The following is a 20210-nucleotide window of genomic DNA, read 5'->3' on the forward strand; positions in this document are numbered from 1 at the left end:
TCCGCGGGTCTAACGTGAACGTAAAATGAAGCCTGTCAGTCCTTGCAATGGAAGTCGCCATCTTTCTAGATCCGTTTTGGCCCAGTTCAGGCCAGCTGGCCCATTGGCTGGCCCAGACAACGAGGCGGGACTTCCCCCTTCTTCTTCGTTGGTTTTTATTTTGACTCGAGTGGGTGGGGGATCCCGTTCATAGACTGTAACGGTAGCCACGCCCCTCAGAACATGCGCGACTTTATGGTCATTTTTCTAATAAATGGGACCATAATTTTCCAAAAAGATATTATGACATTAGAAATGAGACTTTAAACTAGTGACTGGAAGCAGAAAGTATTCATGACCATGTTTATTAAGGTAATACAGTCTAGGTGAAGTTGGGCCCAAATACATGGTGTTCTGTCTCCAAAATGGAGAAAAGCCAAAATATGTATTATGTTTTAAATGATCTTGGTGTTTTCTCTTCCTGTCTGTCCGTCATTATTTCTGAGTCACGTTGAATGCAAGCAGTGTGTACAAGGTCCCAGAGTTGTTTTCCTGCATCCCAACCTTGGAGCAGATTTATTCGTGAGTGTGATACACAGTGCAAATGTGGATTGTTTCAGAGTGTAAAATATTTGTTTTACTGAAGAGATTTCTTGTTGTTATGTTGCCATATCTCACAGTTACTCTTTATTTTATCATTGCTGCTGGTAATGATAACCTATGATGGATGTCCTTTCTGGACTCTTGGAAATATAATGTAGAACAGTATTGGACTTGTATTTACAGTATTTACATTATTCCCACTTCACACTATATTTTATTATGGTAAAATTATCCTGCCTTACGCTGTTCAGTGATATATGTATATTTTCTGTTTATGTGTTACAGTTTTACAATTTTATGAAGAACCTCCCAGTAAAGCCATACTTTGAGGAAAACGGTTGACTGGACCTTCATTTTGTTATCTGTCTGTCTAAGCCTTGCTAGGACGCGATTGCTAGGGCAGAACACATGGACTTCTATGGGGCTATGGGTTTTTTTTAGCCCAATGAGAGCGCTACAACAGGCCATTATATGAACTTTCATTTCCTTAGTGGCTTCACAAAATATCCGTCTGACTGCCCCCCTGGACTCTATTGACTCTAAATGTGATGTAATGATGTGTGATTTTTAATGACGTGTGATTTTTAATGATGTGTGATTTTTAATGATGTGTGATTTTTAATGACGTGTGATTTTTAATGAAACCAACCGGATGTCTTAAATTTGCTAGCTCTCAAACAGGAAGTTCTAGATTTGCCAAAAAGACGGAGCTGTGTTGCGCAGGGTTGCGTGAAGGGGTTCTTCTTCTTGTACGCGGGGTGACTGATCTATTTGGCAGCCCGTTACCGCCACCTAGCGACATTATAGGGTTTTCATAAAGTGTGCGTTCTCGTGTAAAGGGTCGATACATACAGACTTATAGCATGTTATGTAGACAGCACTATAATTACATTGTATGTAGTCATAGTACATATGTATAGCGTAGTAGTTTATATGTATAGTTTATATGTATAGTTTCATTATATAGATATTCCACTGTTACTTTCTTAGCTACGCATGTTCAGACATGCAAAAGTGTAGCTTTTCGGCGAAAATCGCCGTTTTTATCCCAAATATAGGACCTGTGTGATTCATGCAAATCCGTTAAAAAAATGTTTGGGGGGGGTGAGGGGGTCTGTGAAGCCCGAGCTCGCTGCCCGGAGAATTATCTGACAGACTACTCTCGTGAGTCACTAATGATTCTGAGCGATATTTCTGCTTGCATCTGGGCGGCATGATGTGCGCAGCCGCTGGTCGCTCCGCGGAAAAAAAACCTGTTTGTGTGGACTCGGCATGAATTTTGACACACTGTCTGTGACTCGCCAGTCGATCCATTAGTTTAGCTGCTACAGTTAGCATTAGCAACGTTAGCACTTTGCGTTATACTGTCTGTGGTGTGGACGCGCCGGCGTCAGTTTCTCTCGCTGTGTGTGTGTGTGTGTGTCTGTCTGTGTGCTCGTGTGTGTGCATGCATGCGTATGAGTAAATAAATAAAGCACGCGCGCGCGTGTGTGTGTGTGTGTGTGTGTGTGTGTGTGTGTGTGTGTGTGTGTGCGTGCGTGCGTGCGTGCCAGGGCTTATACTAAATGGATATATTAAAAACGAAAACATGCAGCTCAACTGTTGAATAAGGAGAGGATGTTACTCTACATGTCTTAAATTGACTAAGGCTAAAATAATGAAGTAAACTGACCCTGTTGACTAAACCATCCCAAAACATTTTATTTGTATTATAATTCATTATTTTGCCAGTGAATATAATTTTCTATTTTACATGATGTGAAGAGTGTAACTGTAAGGGATTTTGAGATGGGAGTGTGAGTGCTGGACCAGTTTCTTTCTTTAAATCACACCTGTGTGAAGTGACCCTTATCATCATACATCATCCATTCATTGTCATTTTTGTGACAATGAATGTGTAGGATTGTGTAGGACAAAAATAGCCGATATATGACAATTCATTCATTGTCAATGGCATTTAGGACACAAATCTACTGAATATAGGAGGGGCTAGTGCTCCTCGAGGGGCTAGTGCTCCTGTTGGAGTAAATTAATTGGTCTATGACTATCAGGACATGAATGTTAACATCTTGCTCAATACTGACTAGATTTGTACTGATTTAGTAAATAATCATCTGTCATTTTTGAGTGGTGCAGCCACTCAACCACACTATAGACAGCTACAGTATGTGTCCCTGTGTCTGTCCCTGGCTGGGTCCCTGTGTCCCTGGCGGTGTCCCTGTGTCCCTGTGTCACTGGGTCTGTTCCTGGCTGTGTGCCTGTGTCACTGGGTCTGTCCCTGGCTGTGTCACTGTGTCATTGGGTCTGTCCCTGGCTGTCCCTGTGTCACTAGGTCTGTCCCTGGCTGTCCCTGTGTCACTAGGTCTGTCCCTGTGTCACTGGGTCTGTCCCTGGCTGTCCCTGGCTGTGTCCCTGGCTGTGTCCCTGTGTCACTGGGTCTGTCCCTGGCTGTGTCCCTGGCTGTGTCCCTGTGTCACTGGGTCTGTCCCTGGCTGTCCCTGTGTCACTGGGTCTGTCCCTCGCTGTCCCTGTGTCACTGGGTCTGTCCCTGGCTGTGTCCCTGTGTCACTGGGTCTGTCCCTGGCTGTCCCTGGCTGTGTCCCTGGCTGTGTCCCTGTGTCACTGGGTCTGTCCCTGGCTGTCCCTGTGTCACTGGGTCTGTCCCTGGCTGTGTCCCTGTGTCACTGGGTCTGTCCCTGGCTGTGTCCCTGGCTGTGTCCCTGTGTCACTGGGTCTGTCCCTGGCTGTCCCTGTGTCACTGGGTCTGTCCCTGGCTGTCCCTGTGTCACTGGGTCTGTCCCTGGATGTGTCCCTGGCTGTGTCACTGGGTCTGTCCCTGGCTGTCCCTGTGTCACTGGGTCTGTCCCTGGCTGTCCCTGTGTCACTGGGTCTGTCCCTGGATGTGTCCCTGGCTGTGTCCCTGTGTCACTGGGTCTGTCCCTGGCTGTCCCTGTGTCACTGGGTCTGTCCCTGGCTGCCCCTGTGTCACTGGGTCTGTCCCTGGCTGTGTCCCTGGGTCCCTGGCTGTGTCCGAGCACGAAACATAGCGTTATAGCATTTGTTCACCACCAAGTGTCACTGTTGCACAGCCTAACACACAGACACACAGGCCGGGAGGAGGGCTAGTACAGTGTAGTATATACTGTCCCCCATGACACCCCCCCCCCCCCCCAAAGTGGGTTTAGTACCGATAAACGCTTAAAAGATTTGCGCCGCGGTTTTGCCCGCGGCACAGCGTTGGCCCCGCACACTGTCACCTTTTTCACCTTGGGCCTGTTTGCATGCCTGCATGTTTCATGATAAATGTTTTTATGTGATGTATTCCCATGCTTTTTTGTTCTTGCTTAATGTAAGTCGCTCTGGATTAAGAGCGTCTGCTAAATGCCTAAATTGTAACTGTAAATTGTAAATTGTGATACAAAATGAGAACGCAACGGGACTTTGACGTTTTATCTGGAGACGGTCGCCTAAGTCTTAAATCATGTCAGAAGGTCTTAAATCAGCGACCCTATCATGTCAGTAAATCAGTGTGTTCAGATCATGTCACTAAGTCTTAAATCGTAAGTCCTAGAACCGACCTTTCTTCTCCTTGCTCAGGGTGACCACTTTGGGCTGATTGATGGAGATCTCGATGAGAGGAGGTCTCATCTCGGCCGTCTTCATCTCCTCCTCCTCGTCCGACAGCTCCTCCGAGTCCTGGACGGAAGAATCATAAAGAATGACACGTCATTAAAAATGACACGTCATTAAAAAATGACACGTCATTAAAAATGACACGTCATTAAAAATGACACATCATTAAAAAATGACACGTCATTAGAAAAGGACACATCATTAAAAATCACACGTCATTAAAAATCACACATCATTAAAAATCACACGTCATTAAATCACACGTCATTAAATCACAGATCATTACATCACATCAGATGGGGGTCGGCGGACAGATTAAAAAAATAATTTGAGGGTCCTTGACATGAATAATATGTTTGAGAACCACCGACGTAGAAACATGAGGTTTCTCAGAAAATACTGTAAGGATTTAGAAGTCAAATTTTGTAGAATCGTCCTCAGGGTCTAAATGGGTTCATATTGAAAAAGTAACGAATATAATAATGGTAGTATGTAATTAATTAATATAATAATGGTAGTATGTAATTAATTAATCAACAGCGGCCGTTAATCTTCAACTCCACTGCGATACAGGAAGTGTTGCAAACGGAAACAAACTCTCAGTAACAGCTCAGCAGATGAACAGGGATGGATGGATGAACGAACGAACGAACGAACAGAACGAACGAACGAACGAACGAACGAACGAACGAACGAACGAACGAACGAACAAACAAACAAACGAACAAACGAACAAACGAACAAACGGACGAAACGAAGACACCGGGACCGACCTCCAGCGTGTCCTCGTGTGTCATCATGGTGGCCGAGTTCTCCGAGGACTTGAGGGGAGCCATGTGAGAGTCCGGGGACTCCGAGTGGTCCTGGAGGTCGTCCGAGTGGTCCTGGAGGTCGTCCGAGTGGTCCTGCAGGTCGTCCGTGGACGAGCTCTGGACGCACGTGTCCGCGGAGACGCTGGACTCCATCTCCACGGCCTTGCCGTTGGCACAGGGCCCGTCTATCACCTGGTGAACACACACACACACACACACACACAGACATCAAAGGGGGCTTCAGCCCCTGCCCTCTTCTACCCCGTCTGTAAAAACAACTGCCCTCGCCAGTCCCGCCCCCTACCAGGGCCCAGTCCCGCCCCCTACCAGGGCCCAGTCCCGCCCCCTACCAGGGCCCAGTCCCGCCCCCTATTATTTAAAGACGGTTTAAGCGTCGTACGAAGCTTGTAGGTCTGCTATTTTTGAAAAATCGAAGAACGACTGACATAGAAACATAGCTTTTTCAGAAAACCGTCAGGATGTAGAAGAACATTTTTAGAATCTGATCTCAGGTCAGAATGGGGTCCACCAGCACCACACACTGCAAAGAGGTTATGAATATTATTTCTAAGCTGTTTAAGCTATTTTCTGACCTGAGATCAGATTCTAAAAGTGTCTTCTACATCCTGACAGTTTTCTGAAAAAAGCCATGTTTCTATGTCAGTCGTTCTTAGATTTTTCAAAAAATAGCAGAACTACAAGCTCGTAGCGCGCCACTCGGTGGCGCGCTACGAGCTTGTAGTTCTGCTATTTTTTAATAGCTAAAGCATAGCATAATGCTAACACCAAAATGGGTTTAAAACAGGGGGGCAGTCAGACAGATATTTTGTGAAGCCACTGAGGAAATCGGGACTTCATATAATGGCCTGTTGTGGCGCTGTCTGTCATTGGGCCCAAAAAACCCCATAGCTCCATAGAAGTCCATGTATTTGGGCCCAACTTCACCTAGACTGTATTACCTTAATAAACATGGTTATGAATACTTTCTGCTTCCAGTCACTAGTTTAAAGTCTCATTTCTAATGTCATAATATTCTTTTTGGAAAATTATGGTCCAATTTATTAAAAGAAAATTACCATAAAGTCGCGTATGTTCTGAGGGGCGTGGCTACCGTTACAGTCTATGATCGGGATCCCCCACCCACACAGTCAAAATAAAAACCAACGAAGAGTAAGGGGGGGGGGGGGGGGGGGAAGTCCCGCCTCGTTGTCTGGGCCAGCCAATGGGCCAGCTGGGCCCAAACGGAGCCAGCCAATGGGCCAGCTGGGCCCCAACGGATCTAGAAATATGGCGACTTAACTTACAGTGCAAGGAATTACAGGCTTCATTTTACGTCCATGTTAGACCCGGGGAACGCTTTGTCCATATGACGTCCAGGCCCTGATACTTATACTGAAGTACTGTTAGATGTTAGACCCGGGGAACGCTTTGTCCATATCTTTATTTTACGTCCATGTTAGACCCGGGGAACGCTTTGTCCATATCTTTATTTTACGTCCATGTTAGACCCGGGGAACGCTTTGTCCATATCTTTATTTTACGTCCATGTTAGACCCGGGGAACGCTTTGTCCATATCTTTATTTTACGTCCATGTTAGACCCGGGGAACGCTTTGTCCATATCTTTATTTTACGTCCATGTTAGACCCGGGGAACGCTTTGTCCATATCTTTATTTTACGTCCATGTTAGACCCGGGGAACGCTTTGTCCATATCTTTATGTTAGACCCGGGGAACGCTTTGTCCATATCTTTATGTTAGACCCGGGGAACGCTTTGTCCATATCTTTATGTTAGACCCGGGGAACGCTTTGTCCATATCTTTATTTTACGTCCATGTTAGACCCGGGGAACGCTTTGTCCATATCTTTATGTTAGACCCGGGGAACGCTTTGTCCATATCTTTATGTTAGACCCGGGGAACGCTTTGTCCAGATCTTTATTTTACGTCCATGTTAGACCCGGGGAACGCTTTGTCCATATCTTTATTTTACGTCCATGTTAGACCCGGGGAACGCTTTGTCCATATCTTTATGTTAGACCCGGGGAACGCTTTGTCCATATCTTTATGTTAGACCCGGGGAACGCTTTGTCCATATCTTTAGACCCGGGGAACGCTTTGTCCAGATCTTTATGTTAGACCCGGGGAACGCTTTGTCCAGATCTTTATGTTAGACCCGGGGAACGCTTTGTCCAGATCTTTATGTTAGACCCGGGGAACGCTTTGTCCAGATCTTTAGACCCGGGGAACGCTTTGTCCAGATCTTTATGTTAGACCCGGGGAACGCTTTGTCCAGATCTTTATTTTACGTCCATGTTAGACCCGGGGAACGCTTTGTCCATATCCTTTACAGTCCATGGTTTAAAACAGACCTTGACTCCGACGTCCTGCACGCCGATGCGGTTCTTCTCCCTGTTGGACTCCTCCTCGTCCTCCTTCAGCCGGTGGGCCACGGACTGGGCCGTCTTCACCATGTTCTTCAGCTCCTCGGGGTACGGGGTGGGGTAGCGCTTCAGGTTTCCCTCCTGGGGATGGGACAGAACCATTATTATTATTATTATTATCTTCAGGTTTCCCTCCTGAGGATGGGACAGAACCATTATTATTAGCTTCAGGTTTCCCTCCTGGGGATGGGACAGAACCATTATTATTATTATTATTATTATTAGGGTTCATCGGTTTTCGTCAGTGTAAAAAAAGTAGTCATTAGTTCGTCTTAGTTTTAGTCGACGAAATCAACGCTGTATAATAAGAGGCTATTTCAGTTGCTTGACTGTGTTAATGCTTTTCAGGGTCCATACCACATCTAAAAATGTGAATGAATGGATGTGGTTCCTTGTGTTGAACACTAGAGGGAGTACCGCGTCTATCACATGGAAACACAGTCATCACACAGTTCCATTACAGTCTACGGTTTCATCACAGGTTGTGTGTGTGAGAGAGAGAGAGAGAGAGAGAGAGAGAGTGTGTGTGTGTGTGTGTGTGTGTGTGTGTGAGTGTGTGTGTGTGTGTGTGTGTGTGTGTGTGTGTGTGTGTGTGTGTGTGTGTGTGTGTGTGTGTGTGTGTGTATGACTATGCATGTGTGTGTTTGTGTGTGTGTGTGTGTGTGGGGGGGAAGCCATGGAACTGATCATAATAGCCAGACTTTCTTTTTCTCCCTGGAAATAAAAACGTCTGGGTTTCCGAGGCTACTGGTCTGTAGTCATCAGGACGGTCCAACCAAAGCAGAATCAGAATGACAAAGCCTTGATGTGGTTCAATTCAACACGTTTCTTCAAGTACTTCTTGGGATCCATCTTTTATTCCAACTCGTAGCGACTGACGAGACTAAAAAAACAAACATGGGGGACCAAAACAAAGTGATGCCGGAAAAAAAATGAAACCACCTTACCGTTATCATCCAGACATCCACATGGCCAGGCTACGGACAATGTTTTTGTAGGGATAGGGAGTTTTATCAGAACATTTAACAGTCCTGTGCTGGCCACCATGTCACCAGAGGATGACATGTTGTAGGGACCGTTCTATCAGAACATTTAACAGTCCTGTGCTGGCCACCATGTCACCAGAGGCCGACATACTGTAGCCTGGTTAATAAACCAGACCGAATCAGCCGTTGGCAAAAACAACATTGCCTGCCGGCGGATTACGGTCTGGAGAGGCTCAATTGTACGCCCATTTCCTACGCCAGAGAAATGGGGCGGCCAATCGGGACACGGTATGCAATATAGGGCGGGCTTTGGTACAGTGACTTTCAATGCTTGAGACCTTTGACTGACAGTATAGCTCTGAACAATTGCGTCAAAGAGAAAATGTTTCAACCTGCCGCCCTGGAAATGAAATCCAAGCTGAGCCTCCCCAGACTAATATCCCGCGGTCCGTGCGATATTAGTCTGGTTTATTAACCAGGCTAGACATACTGCACCATGGCTTTTCTATCTCCGAGACCCCCATTTATGTAACCAATGTTAATGTAGTCCCGGGACCCCCAGGCTGAGAACAATGTTAATGTAGTCCCGGGACCCCAGGCTGAGAACAGCTGAAGACAGAGCACTGACCCGAGGCGGGGTCTCCCTCTCGTCTTTGTCCTCGTCGCACTCGAAGGCCACCTGCGCTCTCTGCTTCCTCTGCTCCTCCCACAGCGAAGGGTTGAAGCTCTCAGAGTCAGAGTTGGGGATATCTGAGAAACACACAGGGAAACACACAGAGAAACATGAGTTTGAGGTGGAATATCTGAGAAGAAACACACAGAGAAACATGAGTTTGAGGTGGAATATCTGTGAAACACACAGAGAAACATGAGTTTGAGGTGGAATATCTGTGAAACACACAGAGAAACATGAGTTTGAGGTGGAATATCTGTGAAACACACAGAGAAACATGAGTTTGAGGTGGAATATCTGAGAAGAACAAACAGAGAAACATGAGTTTGAGGTGGAATATCTGTGAAACACACAGAGAAACATGAGTTTGAGGTGGAATATCTGTGAAACACACAGAGAAACATGAGTTTGAGGTGGAATATCTGTGAAACACACAGAGAAACATGAGTTTGAGGTGGAATATCTGTGAAACACACAGAGAAACACGAGTTTGAGGTGGAATATCTGAGAAGAACAAACAGAGAAACATGAGTTTGAGGTGGAATATCTGAGAAGAACAAACAGAGAAACATGAGTTTGAGGTGGAATATCTGAGAAGAACAAACAGAGAAACATGAGTTTGAGGTGGAATATCTGAGGAGAAACACACAGAGAAACACGAGTTTGAGGTGGAATATCTGAGAAGAAACACACAGGGAAACATGAGTTTGAGGTGGAATATCTGAGAAGAACAAACAGAGAAACATGAGTTTGAGGTGGAATATCTGAGAAGAACAAACAGAGAAACATGAGTTTGAGGTGGAATATCTGAGAAGAACAAACAGAGAAACATGAGTTTGAGGTGGAATATCTGAGAAGAACAAACAGAGAAACATGAGTTTGAGGTGGAATATCTGAGGAGAAACACACAGAGAAACACGAGTTTGAGGTGGAATATCTGAGGAGAAACACACAGAGAAACACGAGTTTGAGTTGGGAATAAAAATAAAACACAGTCGGGGCAGTCAGACAGATATTGTGTGAAGCCACTAAGGAAATCGGGATTTCCTGAACGTTAATATAATGGCCTGTTGTGGCGCTGTCACTGGACCCAGAATAACCCATAGCCCCATAGAAGTCCATGTATTTGGGCCCAAATTCACCTAGACTGTATTACCTTAATAAACATGGTCATGAATACTTTCTGCTTCCAGTCACTATAGTTTAAAGTCTCATTTCTAATGTCATAATATTCTTTTTGGAAAATTATGGTCCCATTTATTTAAAAAAATGACCATAAAGTCGCGTATGTTCTGAGGGGCGTGGCTACCGTTACAGTCTATGAACGGGATCCCCCACCCACTCGAGTCAAAATAAAAACCAACGGAGAAGAAGGGGGGAAGTCCCGCCTCGTTGTCTGGGCCAGCCAATGGGCTCAGCTGGGCCCAAACGGATCTAGAAAGATGGCGACTTACAATACAAGGACTGACAGGCTTCATTTTACGTTCATGTTAGACCCGGAGAGCGCTTTGTCCATATTTTTCACAGTCTATGACTTACACTCCTCTGTGCGGCTCTGCTGGGGGAACATGTAGTTGGTCAGAACCGTCTTCTGGGTCTCTGGATCCTCCTCTTTCTGGAGGGGGATGAGGGGCTTGGACTGGAGGGAGGGGTGGGTGGGGGGGAGGGGACACATGTGAGAGAAATAGTCATCAAGAAAGTTAACAACCCAACTTCGGTCGGGATGAGGGGCTTGCACTGGAGGGAGGGTGGGGGGACAATGTAGGCATTTAGCAGACGCTCTTAATCCAGAGCGATTTACAGTAAGCAAAAACAACATACGGTGATACGTCAAAGACATAGCAATGGAACCTACTGTATAAGATCCATCTAACAGTAGCATATCTGTACGATGAACCTATGACTATACACTATATAGAACCTGGTTCTAATGGCTGTAATGTGAAGGTGAAAGGTCACCACCTGGTTCTAATGGCTGTAATGTGAAGGTGAAAGGTCACCTGGTTCTAATGGCTGTAATGTGAAGGTGAAAGGTCACCACCTGGTTCTAATGGCTGTAATGTGAAGGTGAAAGGTCACCACCTGGTTCTAATGGCTGTAATGTGAAGGTGAAAGGTCACCACCTGGTTCTAATGGCTGTAATGTGAAGGTGAAAGGTCACCACCTGGTTCTAATGGCTGTAATGTGAAGGTGAAAGGTCACCACCTGGTTCTAATGGCTGTAATGTGAAGGTGAAAGGTCACCACCTGGTTCTAATGGCTGTAATGTGAAGGTGAAAGGTCACCACCTGGTTCTAATGGCTGTAATGTGAAGGTGAAAGGTCACCACCTGGTTCTAATGGCTGTAATGTGAAGGTGAAAGGTCACCACCTGGTTCTAATGGCTGTAATGTGAAGGTGAAAGGTCACCACCTGGTTCTAATGGCTGTAATGTGAAGGTGAAAGGTCACCACCTGGTTCTAATGGCTGTAATGTGAAGGTGAAAGGTCACCACCTGGTTCTAATGGCTGTAATGTGAAGGTGAAAGGTCACCACCTGGTTCTAATGGCTGTAATGTGAAGGTGAAAGGTCACCACCTGGTTCTAATGGCTGTAATGTGAAGGTGAAAGGTCACCACCTGGTTCTAATGGCTGTAATGTGAAGGTGAAAGGTCACCTGGTTCTAATGGCTGTAATGTGAAGGTGAAAGGTGAAAGGTCACCTGGTACTAATGGCTGTAATGTGAAGGTGAAAGGTGAAAGGTGAAAGGCTACCTGGTTCTCCGACAGCCACATGGCCGTCATCTGGCTCAGCTTGGTGAAACTGTACGGAAGGTTCTTCAGCCTGAAAGGGAGAAGACACACAGTCACTAAAAACACTATGGACACTCAACAGTCTACTATAAACACAACATTGATTGACTGAACACTTTAGTCAAGACAATCACCTGTTGTCACTCAGGTTAATGACCTTCAGTCGGGTCATGTCATTATAATTAGACTCACCTGTTGTCACTCAGGTTAATGACCTTCAGTCGGGTCATGTTATTATAATTAGACTCACCTGTTGTCACTCAGGTTAATGACCTTCAGTCGGGTCATGTCTCCCATCTCCTCCGGCAGAGACTCCAGCTTGTTGGAGTGCAGGAACAGCACCGTGGCGTTCTGCCACAGGCCCATCTGACAGGGAGAGAAGGGGTTAACATATTGACCCATCTGACAGGGAGAGAAGGGGTTAACATATTGACCCATCTGACAGGGAGAGAAGGGGTTAAAACCAGGGGGGCAGTCAGACAGATATTTTGTGAAGCCACTGAGGAAATCGGGATTTCCTGAAAGTTCAAATAATGGCCTGTTGTGGCGCTGTCATTGGGCCCAAAAAAACCCCATAGAGGTCCATGTATTTGGGCCCAACTTCACCTAGACTGTATTACCTTAATAAACATGGTCATGAATACTTTCTGCTTCCAGTCACTAGTTTAAAGTCTCATTTCTAATGTCATAATATTCTTTTTGGAAAATTATGGTCCCATTTATTTAAAAAAAATGACCATAAAGTCGCGTATGTTCTGAGGGGCGTGGCTACCGTTACAGTCTATGAACGGGATCCCCCACCCACTCGAGTCAAAATAAAAACCAACGAAGAAGAAGGGGGGAAGTCCCGCCTCGTTGTCTGGGCCAGCCAATGGGCCAGCTGGGCCCAAACGGATCATTAAAGATGGCGACTTCCATTGCAAGGACTGACAGGCTTCATTTTACGTTCATGTTAGACCCGGGGAACGCTTTGTCCATATTTATTACAGTCTATGGTTAAAACCTTAGAGTATATATGAATAGAGAAGACACCCGAGTTGTTGAGACCATCAACTGAACGCGCACAGTGATAATCAACGGACCAGCGCGTTCATGTGTTTGGGGCCAGGCTGCAATACCTTCATTCGGCCACTATGTCCATTTCGCCTCAGGGTTTCCTACTGACCTCCGGGGGGAGCTGTGTGAGGAAGTTGTGGTCCGCAGCGAACGTGCGGATGTTGACGCACTGGCCGACGGACGAAGGCAGCGCCTCGATCTCGTTGAAGCTGCAGTCCAGCTCGTCTAGAGACGTCAGGCTGTATGGATTACATATGGATTACATATGGATTACATAGAGTATATGATCTAGATCTCGATGAAACTGCAGTCCAGTCCAGAGTGTACAAATGGACGGGTCCATTTGGTTCCATCAGAGCCATGACTACCAACATAACACAGTGAAAAAAATCACACCCATGTGAAGTGAGGGGCGCTCTTATCATCTAACTCACGTTGCTATGATTCGGTGATGTAACGATGATGTAAAACAAACATTGAATTATCTTTATTGCCAATGGCGTTTTTAAAACAAACATTGAATTATCTTTATTGCCAATGGCGTTTTTAAAACAAACATTGAATTATCTTTATTGCCAATGGCGTTTTTAAAACAAACATTGAATTATCTTTATTGCCAATGGCGTATTTTAAAACAAACATTGAACTAAAAGTAAACCTTAACCCTGTATATACGGTAGGAGGGGCTCAAAAAAACAACTGAAAAAACAACTGTAAAAACAACTGTACACAAATAGATAAATCAATATAAAATGTACTAATAAACAACGTGCTGTCTAATGATCCATAATGAAAACAGATGGATTGTGACTGTAGGTTCACAGTTTACTATGAAAACCTGCATTTCATGTCAGTCAGCCCGTCAAGCCTCACGACGCGCTCCATATATGGAGATCAGATCACCACACTGACCTCATCTAACCCTGGACAGCCTGGATCACCGTCCTAGATGGAGCCGACCTCAAACCCTTAGATCTCCATATATGGAGCTGACCTGCTCTGACATTCCATATGTTGATCCTTCCTCTTCGATGTCTCCCTCTTGACTGATACCTGTCCGTATAAACTCTAGACGGGCGCAGTGGCCCAGGTAGACTCTAGATGGCGCAGTGGCCCAGGTAGACTCTAGATGGCGCAGTGGCCCAGGTAGACTCTAGATGGCGCAGTGGCCCAGGTAGACTCTAGATGGCGCAGTGGCCCAGGTAGACTCTAGATGGCGCAGTGGCCCAGGTAGACTCTAGATGGCGCAGTGGCCCAGGTAGACTCTAGATGGCGCAGTGGCCCAGGTAGACTCTAGATGGCGCAGTGGCCCAGGTAGACTCTAGATGGCGCAGTGGCCCAGGTAGACTCTAGATGGCGCAGTGGCCCAGGTAGACTCTAGATGGCGCAGTGGCCCCACCGCAAAGTTATCAGTGCAGCAGCGCCCGGCAGCCGGCCAAAACTACAGTTCTCAACAGGCCAGTTAGGGCCCTAACTGGGCCCCTAACTGGACCCTAACTGGGCTGGCCCGAGGCCCCTGTCTTTAACCCATTCTGGACAGGAACGCCTGTCGGTGCTTTAAGCATTGTTACACTTTACTAATGTCTCTCTCTCTCTCTCTCTGTCATTAGAGACACAGCACTACCCCTCTCTCCGTTTCTGGCGCCCCCTACTGGTATTAATAAGTCACATACTCGTGCTCATTCAGGTACACAAACAGGTGCACGGACATTGCTGGTTGTAGGAGTGGTTGCACCACTCAAAAGTAGCAGATCTACAAGCTACGAGCTCGTAGATTCTTAACACGACTTTGAACTCACCCTCCTATAGAGTCTGGCAAATACATGAGCTGGTTCTCATCCACCTTCAATGCAGTGAGTTTCTTTAGCGTGCCTGTAGGGGGGGGAAGAGAGTTTTATTTATTATATATTATATATCCCGGTAGCTGTGTTATACAGATATGTGTTACCTATAGACCCCGGTAGCTGTGTTATACAGATATGTGTTACCTATAGATCCCGGTAGCTGTGTTATACAGATATGTGTTACCTATAGACCCCGGTAGCAGCAGGTGTTATACAGATATGTGTTACCTATAGACCCCGGTAGCAGCAGGTGTTATACAGATATGTGTTACCTATAGATCCCGGTAGCAGCAGGTGTTATACAGATATGTGTTACCTATAGATCCCGGTAGCAGCAGGTGTTATACAGATATGTGTTACCTATAGACCGCGGTAGCAGCAGGTGTTATACAGATATGTGTTATCTATAGACCCCGGTAGCTGTGTTATACAGATATGTGTTACCTATAGACCCCGGTTGCAGCAGGTGTTATACAGATATGTGTTACCTATAGACCCCGGTAGCAGCAGGTGTTATACAGATATGTGTTACCTATAGACCCCGGTAGCAGCAGGTGTTATACAGATATGTGTTACCTATAGACCCCGGTAGCAGCAGGTGTTAGACAGATATGTGTTACCTATAGACCCCGGTAGCAGCAGGTGTTATACAGATATGTGTTACCTATAGACCCCGGTAGCTGTGTTATACAGATATGTGTTACCTATAGATCCCGGTAGCAGCAGGTGTTATACAGATATGTGTTACCTATAGATCCCGGTAGCAGCAGGTGTTATACAGATATGTGTTACCTATAGATCCCGGTAGCAGCAGGTGTTATACAGATATGTGTTACCTATAGACCCCGGTAGCAGCAGGTGTTATACAGATATGTGTTACCTATAGACCCCGGTAGCAGCAGGTGTTATACAGATATGTGTTACCTATAGACCCCGGTAGCAGCAGGTGTTAGACAGATATGTGTTACCTATAGACCCCGGTAGCAGCAGGTGTTATACAGATATGTGTTACCTATAGACCCCGGTAGCTGTGTTATACAGATATGTGTTACCTATAGATCCCGGTAGCAGCAGGTGTTATACAGATATGTGTTACCTATAGATCCCGGTAGCAGCAGGTGTTATACAGATATGTGTTACCTATAGACCCCGGTAGCTGTGTTATACAGATATGTGTTACCTATAGATCCCGGTAGCAGCAGGTGTTATACAGATATGTGTTACCTATAGACCCCGGTAGCAGTGTTATACAGATATGTGTTACCTATAGATCCCGGTAGCTGTGTTATACAGATATGTGTTACCTATAGATCCCGGTAGCAGCAGGTGTTATACAGATATGTGTTACCTATAGATCCCGGTAGCAGCAGGTGTTATACAGATATGTGTTACCTATAGACCCCGGTAGCAGTGTTATACAGATATGTGTTACCTATAGATCCCGGTAGCTGTGTTATACAGATATGTGTTACCTATAGATCCCGGTAGCTGTGTTATACAGATATGTGTTACCTATAGATCCCGGTAGCAGTGTTATACAGATATGTGTTACCTATAGATCCCGGTAGCAGTGTTATACAGATATGTGTTACCTATAGACCCCGGTAGCAGCAGGTGTTATACAGATATGTGTTACCTATAGACCCCGGTAGCAGTGTTATACAGATATGTGTTACCTATAGATCCCGGTAGCAGCAGGTGTTATACAGATATGTGTTACCTATAGACCCCGGTAGCAGTGTTATACAGATATGTGTTACCTATAGATCCCGGTAGCAGCAGGTGTTATACAGATATGTGTTACCTATAGACCCCAGTAGCTGTGTTATACAGATATGTGTTACCTATAGATCCCGGTAGCAGCAGGTGTTATACAGATATGTGTTACCTATAGATCCCGGTAGCAGCAGGTGTTATACAGATATGTGTTACCTATAGATCCCGGTAGCTGCGTCAGGGCGTTGTTGGAGAGCAGGAGGTCGGTCAGGTTCTCACATCCAGAGATCTGCTCGTCCAACATCTCCAGGTTGTTCTTGGACACGTCCATGTAGGACAGCTGCTTCAGCATGCCCACACTCTGTTAGGGCGCACGCACACACACACACACACACACACACACACACACACACACACACACACACACACACAGAGAGAGTTAACTCATTTGGACGTACACAAGGTTCCCAGTGTTTGGTTTTGGAGTCTTTCCGAGACATGACGGTGAAAATAATGTTCAGGTCAGAATATAATATATATATATATATATATATATATATACAACCCTTTGGCTTGTTGTGCTCATGTCGCACCACGCCCGCACACACACGTGCACACAGGCACGCACGCATGCACGTGCACACATTATGAAAGACCATTGAATTGCACTTGAAACCACGTTCAAATCCACAGTAGAAGAGGACAGTGGCATAGAGGACAGGGACATAGAGGACAGGGACATAGAGGACAGGGACATAGAGGACAGGGACATAGAGGACAGGGACATAGGGGACAGGGACATAGAGCACAGGGACATAGAGGACAGGGACATAGAGGACATAGAGGACAGGGACATAGAGGACATAGAGGACAGGGACATAGAGGACATAGAGGACAGGGACATAGAGGACAGGGACATAGAGGACATAGAGGACAGGGACATAGAGGACATAGAGGACAGGGACATAGAGGACAGGGACATAGAGGACAGGGACATAGAGGACAGGGACATAGAGGACATAGAGGACAGGGACATAGAGGACAGGGACATAGAGGACAGGGACATAGAGGACAGGGACATAGAGGACATAGAGGACAGGGACATAGAGGACATAGGGGACAGGGACATAGAGGACATAGAGGACAGGGACATAGAGGACATAGGGGACAGGGACATAGAGGACATAGAGGACAGGGACATAGAGGACATAGAGGACAGGGACATAGAGGACATAGGGGACAGGGACATAGAGGACAGGGACATAGAGGACAGGGACATAGAGGACATAGAGGACAGGGACATAGAGGACATAGAGGACAGGGACATAGAGGACATAGGGGACAGGGACATAGAGGACATAGGGGACAGGGACATAGAGGACATAGAGGACAGGGACATAGAGGACAGGGACATAGAGGACAGGGACATAGAGGACATAGAGGACATAGAGGACATAGGGGACAGGGACATAGAGGACAGGGACATAGAGGACAGGGACATAGAGGACATAGAGGACAGGGACATAGAGGACATAGAGGACAGGGACATAGAGGACATAGGGGACAGGGACATAGAGGACATAGAGGACAGGGACATATAGGACAGGGACATAGAGGACATAGGGGACAGGGACATAGAGGACAGGGACATAGAGGACATAGAGGACAGGGACATAGAGGACAGGGACATAGAGGACAGGGACATAGAGGACAGGGACATAGAGGACATAGGGGACAGGGACATAGAGGACAGGGACATAGAGGACAGGGACATAGAGGACAGGGACATAGAGGACATAGAAGACAGGGACATAGAGGACAGGGACATAGAGGACATAGAGGACAGGGACATAGAGGACATAGGGGACAGGGACATAGAGGACAGGGACATAGAGGACATAGGGGACAGGGACATAGAGGACATAGAGGACAGGGACATAGAGGACATAGAGGACAGGGACATAGAGGACATAGAGGACAGGGACATAGAGGACATAGAGGACAGGGACATAGAGGACATAGAGGACAGGGACATAGAGGACATAGGGACAGGGACATAGAGGACATAGAGGACAGGGACATAGAGGACATAGAGGACAGGGACATAGAGGACATAGGGGACAGGGACATAGAGGACATAGAGGACAGGGACATAGAGGACATAGGGGACAGGGACATAGAGGACGGACATAGAGGACAGGGACATAGAGGACATAGAGGACAGGGACATAGAGGACAGGGACATAGGACAGGGACATAGAGGACAGGGACATAGAGGACAGGGACATAGAGGACAGGACATAGAGGACAGGGACATAGAGGACATAGAGGACATAGAGGACAGGGACATAGAGGACAGGGACATAGAGGACATAGAGGACAGGGACATAGAGGACAGGGACATAGAGGACAGGGACATAGAGGACATAGAGGACAGGGACATAGAGGACAGGGACATAGAGGACAGGGACATAGAGGACAGGACATAGAGGACATAGAGGACAGGGACATAGAGGACAGGGACATAGAGGACATAGAGGACAGGGACATAGAGGACATAGAGGACAGGGACATAGAGGACATAGAGGACAGGGACATAGAGGACATAGAGGACAGGGACATAGAGGACAGGGACATAGAGGACATAGAGGACAGGGACATAGAGGACAGGGACATAGAGGACATAGAGGACAGGGACATAGAGGACATAGAGGACAGGGACATAGAGGACATAGAGGACAGGGACATAGAGGACAGGGACATAGAGGACATAGAGGACAGGGACATAGAGGACATAGAGGACAGGGACATAGAGGACAGGGACATAGAGGACATAGAGGACAGGGACATAGAGGACATAGAGGACAGGGACAGGGACATAGAGGACAGGGACATAGAGGACATAGAGGACAGGACATAGAGGACATAGAGGACAGGGACATAGAGGACATAGAGGACAGGGACATAGAGGACATAGAGGACAGGGACATAGAGGACATAGAGGACAGGGACATAGAGGACATAGAGGACAGGGACATAGAGGACATAGAGGACAGGACATAGAGGACAGGGACATAGAGGACATAGAGGACATAGAGGACAGGGACATAGAGGACAGGGACATAGAGGACAGGGACATAGAGGACAGGGACATAGACAGGGACATAGAGGACAGGGACATAGAGGACAGGGACATAGAGGGACAGGGACATAGAGGACAGGGACATAGAGGACATAGAGGACATAGAGGACAGGGACATAGAGGACAGGGACATAGAGGACATAGAGGACATAGAGGACAGGGACATAGGGGACAGGGACATAGAGGACATAGAGGACAGGGACATAGAGGACAGGGACATAGAGGACAGGGACATAGAGGACATAGAGGACATAGAGGACAGGGAGACATAGAGGACAGGACATAGAGGACAGGGACATAGAGGACATAGAGGAAAGAGGACAGGGACATAGGGGACAGGGACATAGAGGACATAGAGGACAGGGACATAGAGGACATAGGGGACAGGGACATAGAGACAGGGACATAGAGGACAGGGACATAGAGGACATAGAGGACAGGGACATAGAGGACATAGAGGACAGGGACATAGAGGACAGGGACATAGAGGACATAGAGGACAGGGACATAGAGGACAGGGACATAGAGGACATA

The 20210-nt window shown here is 46.6% G+C and overlaps 1 protein-coding gene across 1 annotated transcript in view; it reads right to left on the reverse strand.

Annotated features, from left to right (window-relative positions):
* The window catches only part of erbin (erbb2 interacting protein), a 74673-nt gene that overhangs the window by 7782 nt on the left and 46681 nt on the right, over positions 1-20210 (reverse strand). Inside the window, 10 exon segments of the mRNA XM_080766386.1 lie at positions 4161-4278; positions 4989-5219; positions 7399-7551; positions 9085-9206; positions 10669-10768; positions 11880-11949; positions 12169-12284; positions 13084-13213; positions 14774-14846; positions 16751-16895. Coding sequence (XP_080622512.1) covers positions 4161-4278; positions 4989-5219; positions 7399-7551; positions 9085-9206; positions 10669-10768; positions 11880-11949; positions 12169-12284; positions 13084-13213; positions 14774-14846; positions 16751-16895 — 1258 coding nt within the window.

Source organism: Protomyctophum bolini, assembly GCF_963924005.1.
Source record: "Protomyctophum bolini genome assembly, chromosome: 6".
Classification (NCBI taxonomy): domain Eukaryota; kingdom Metazoa; phylum Chordata; class Actinopteri; order Myctophiformes; family Myctophidae; genus Protomyctophum; species Protomyctophum bolini.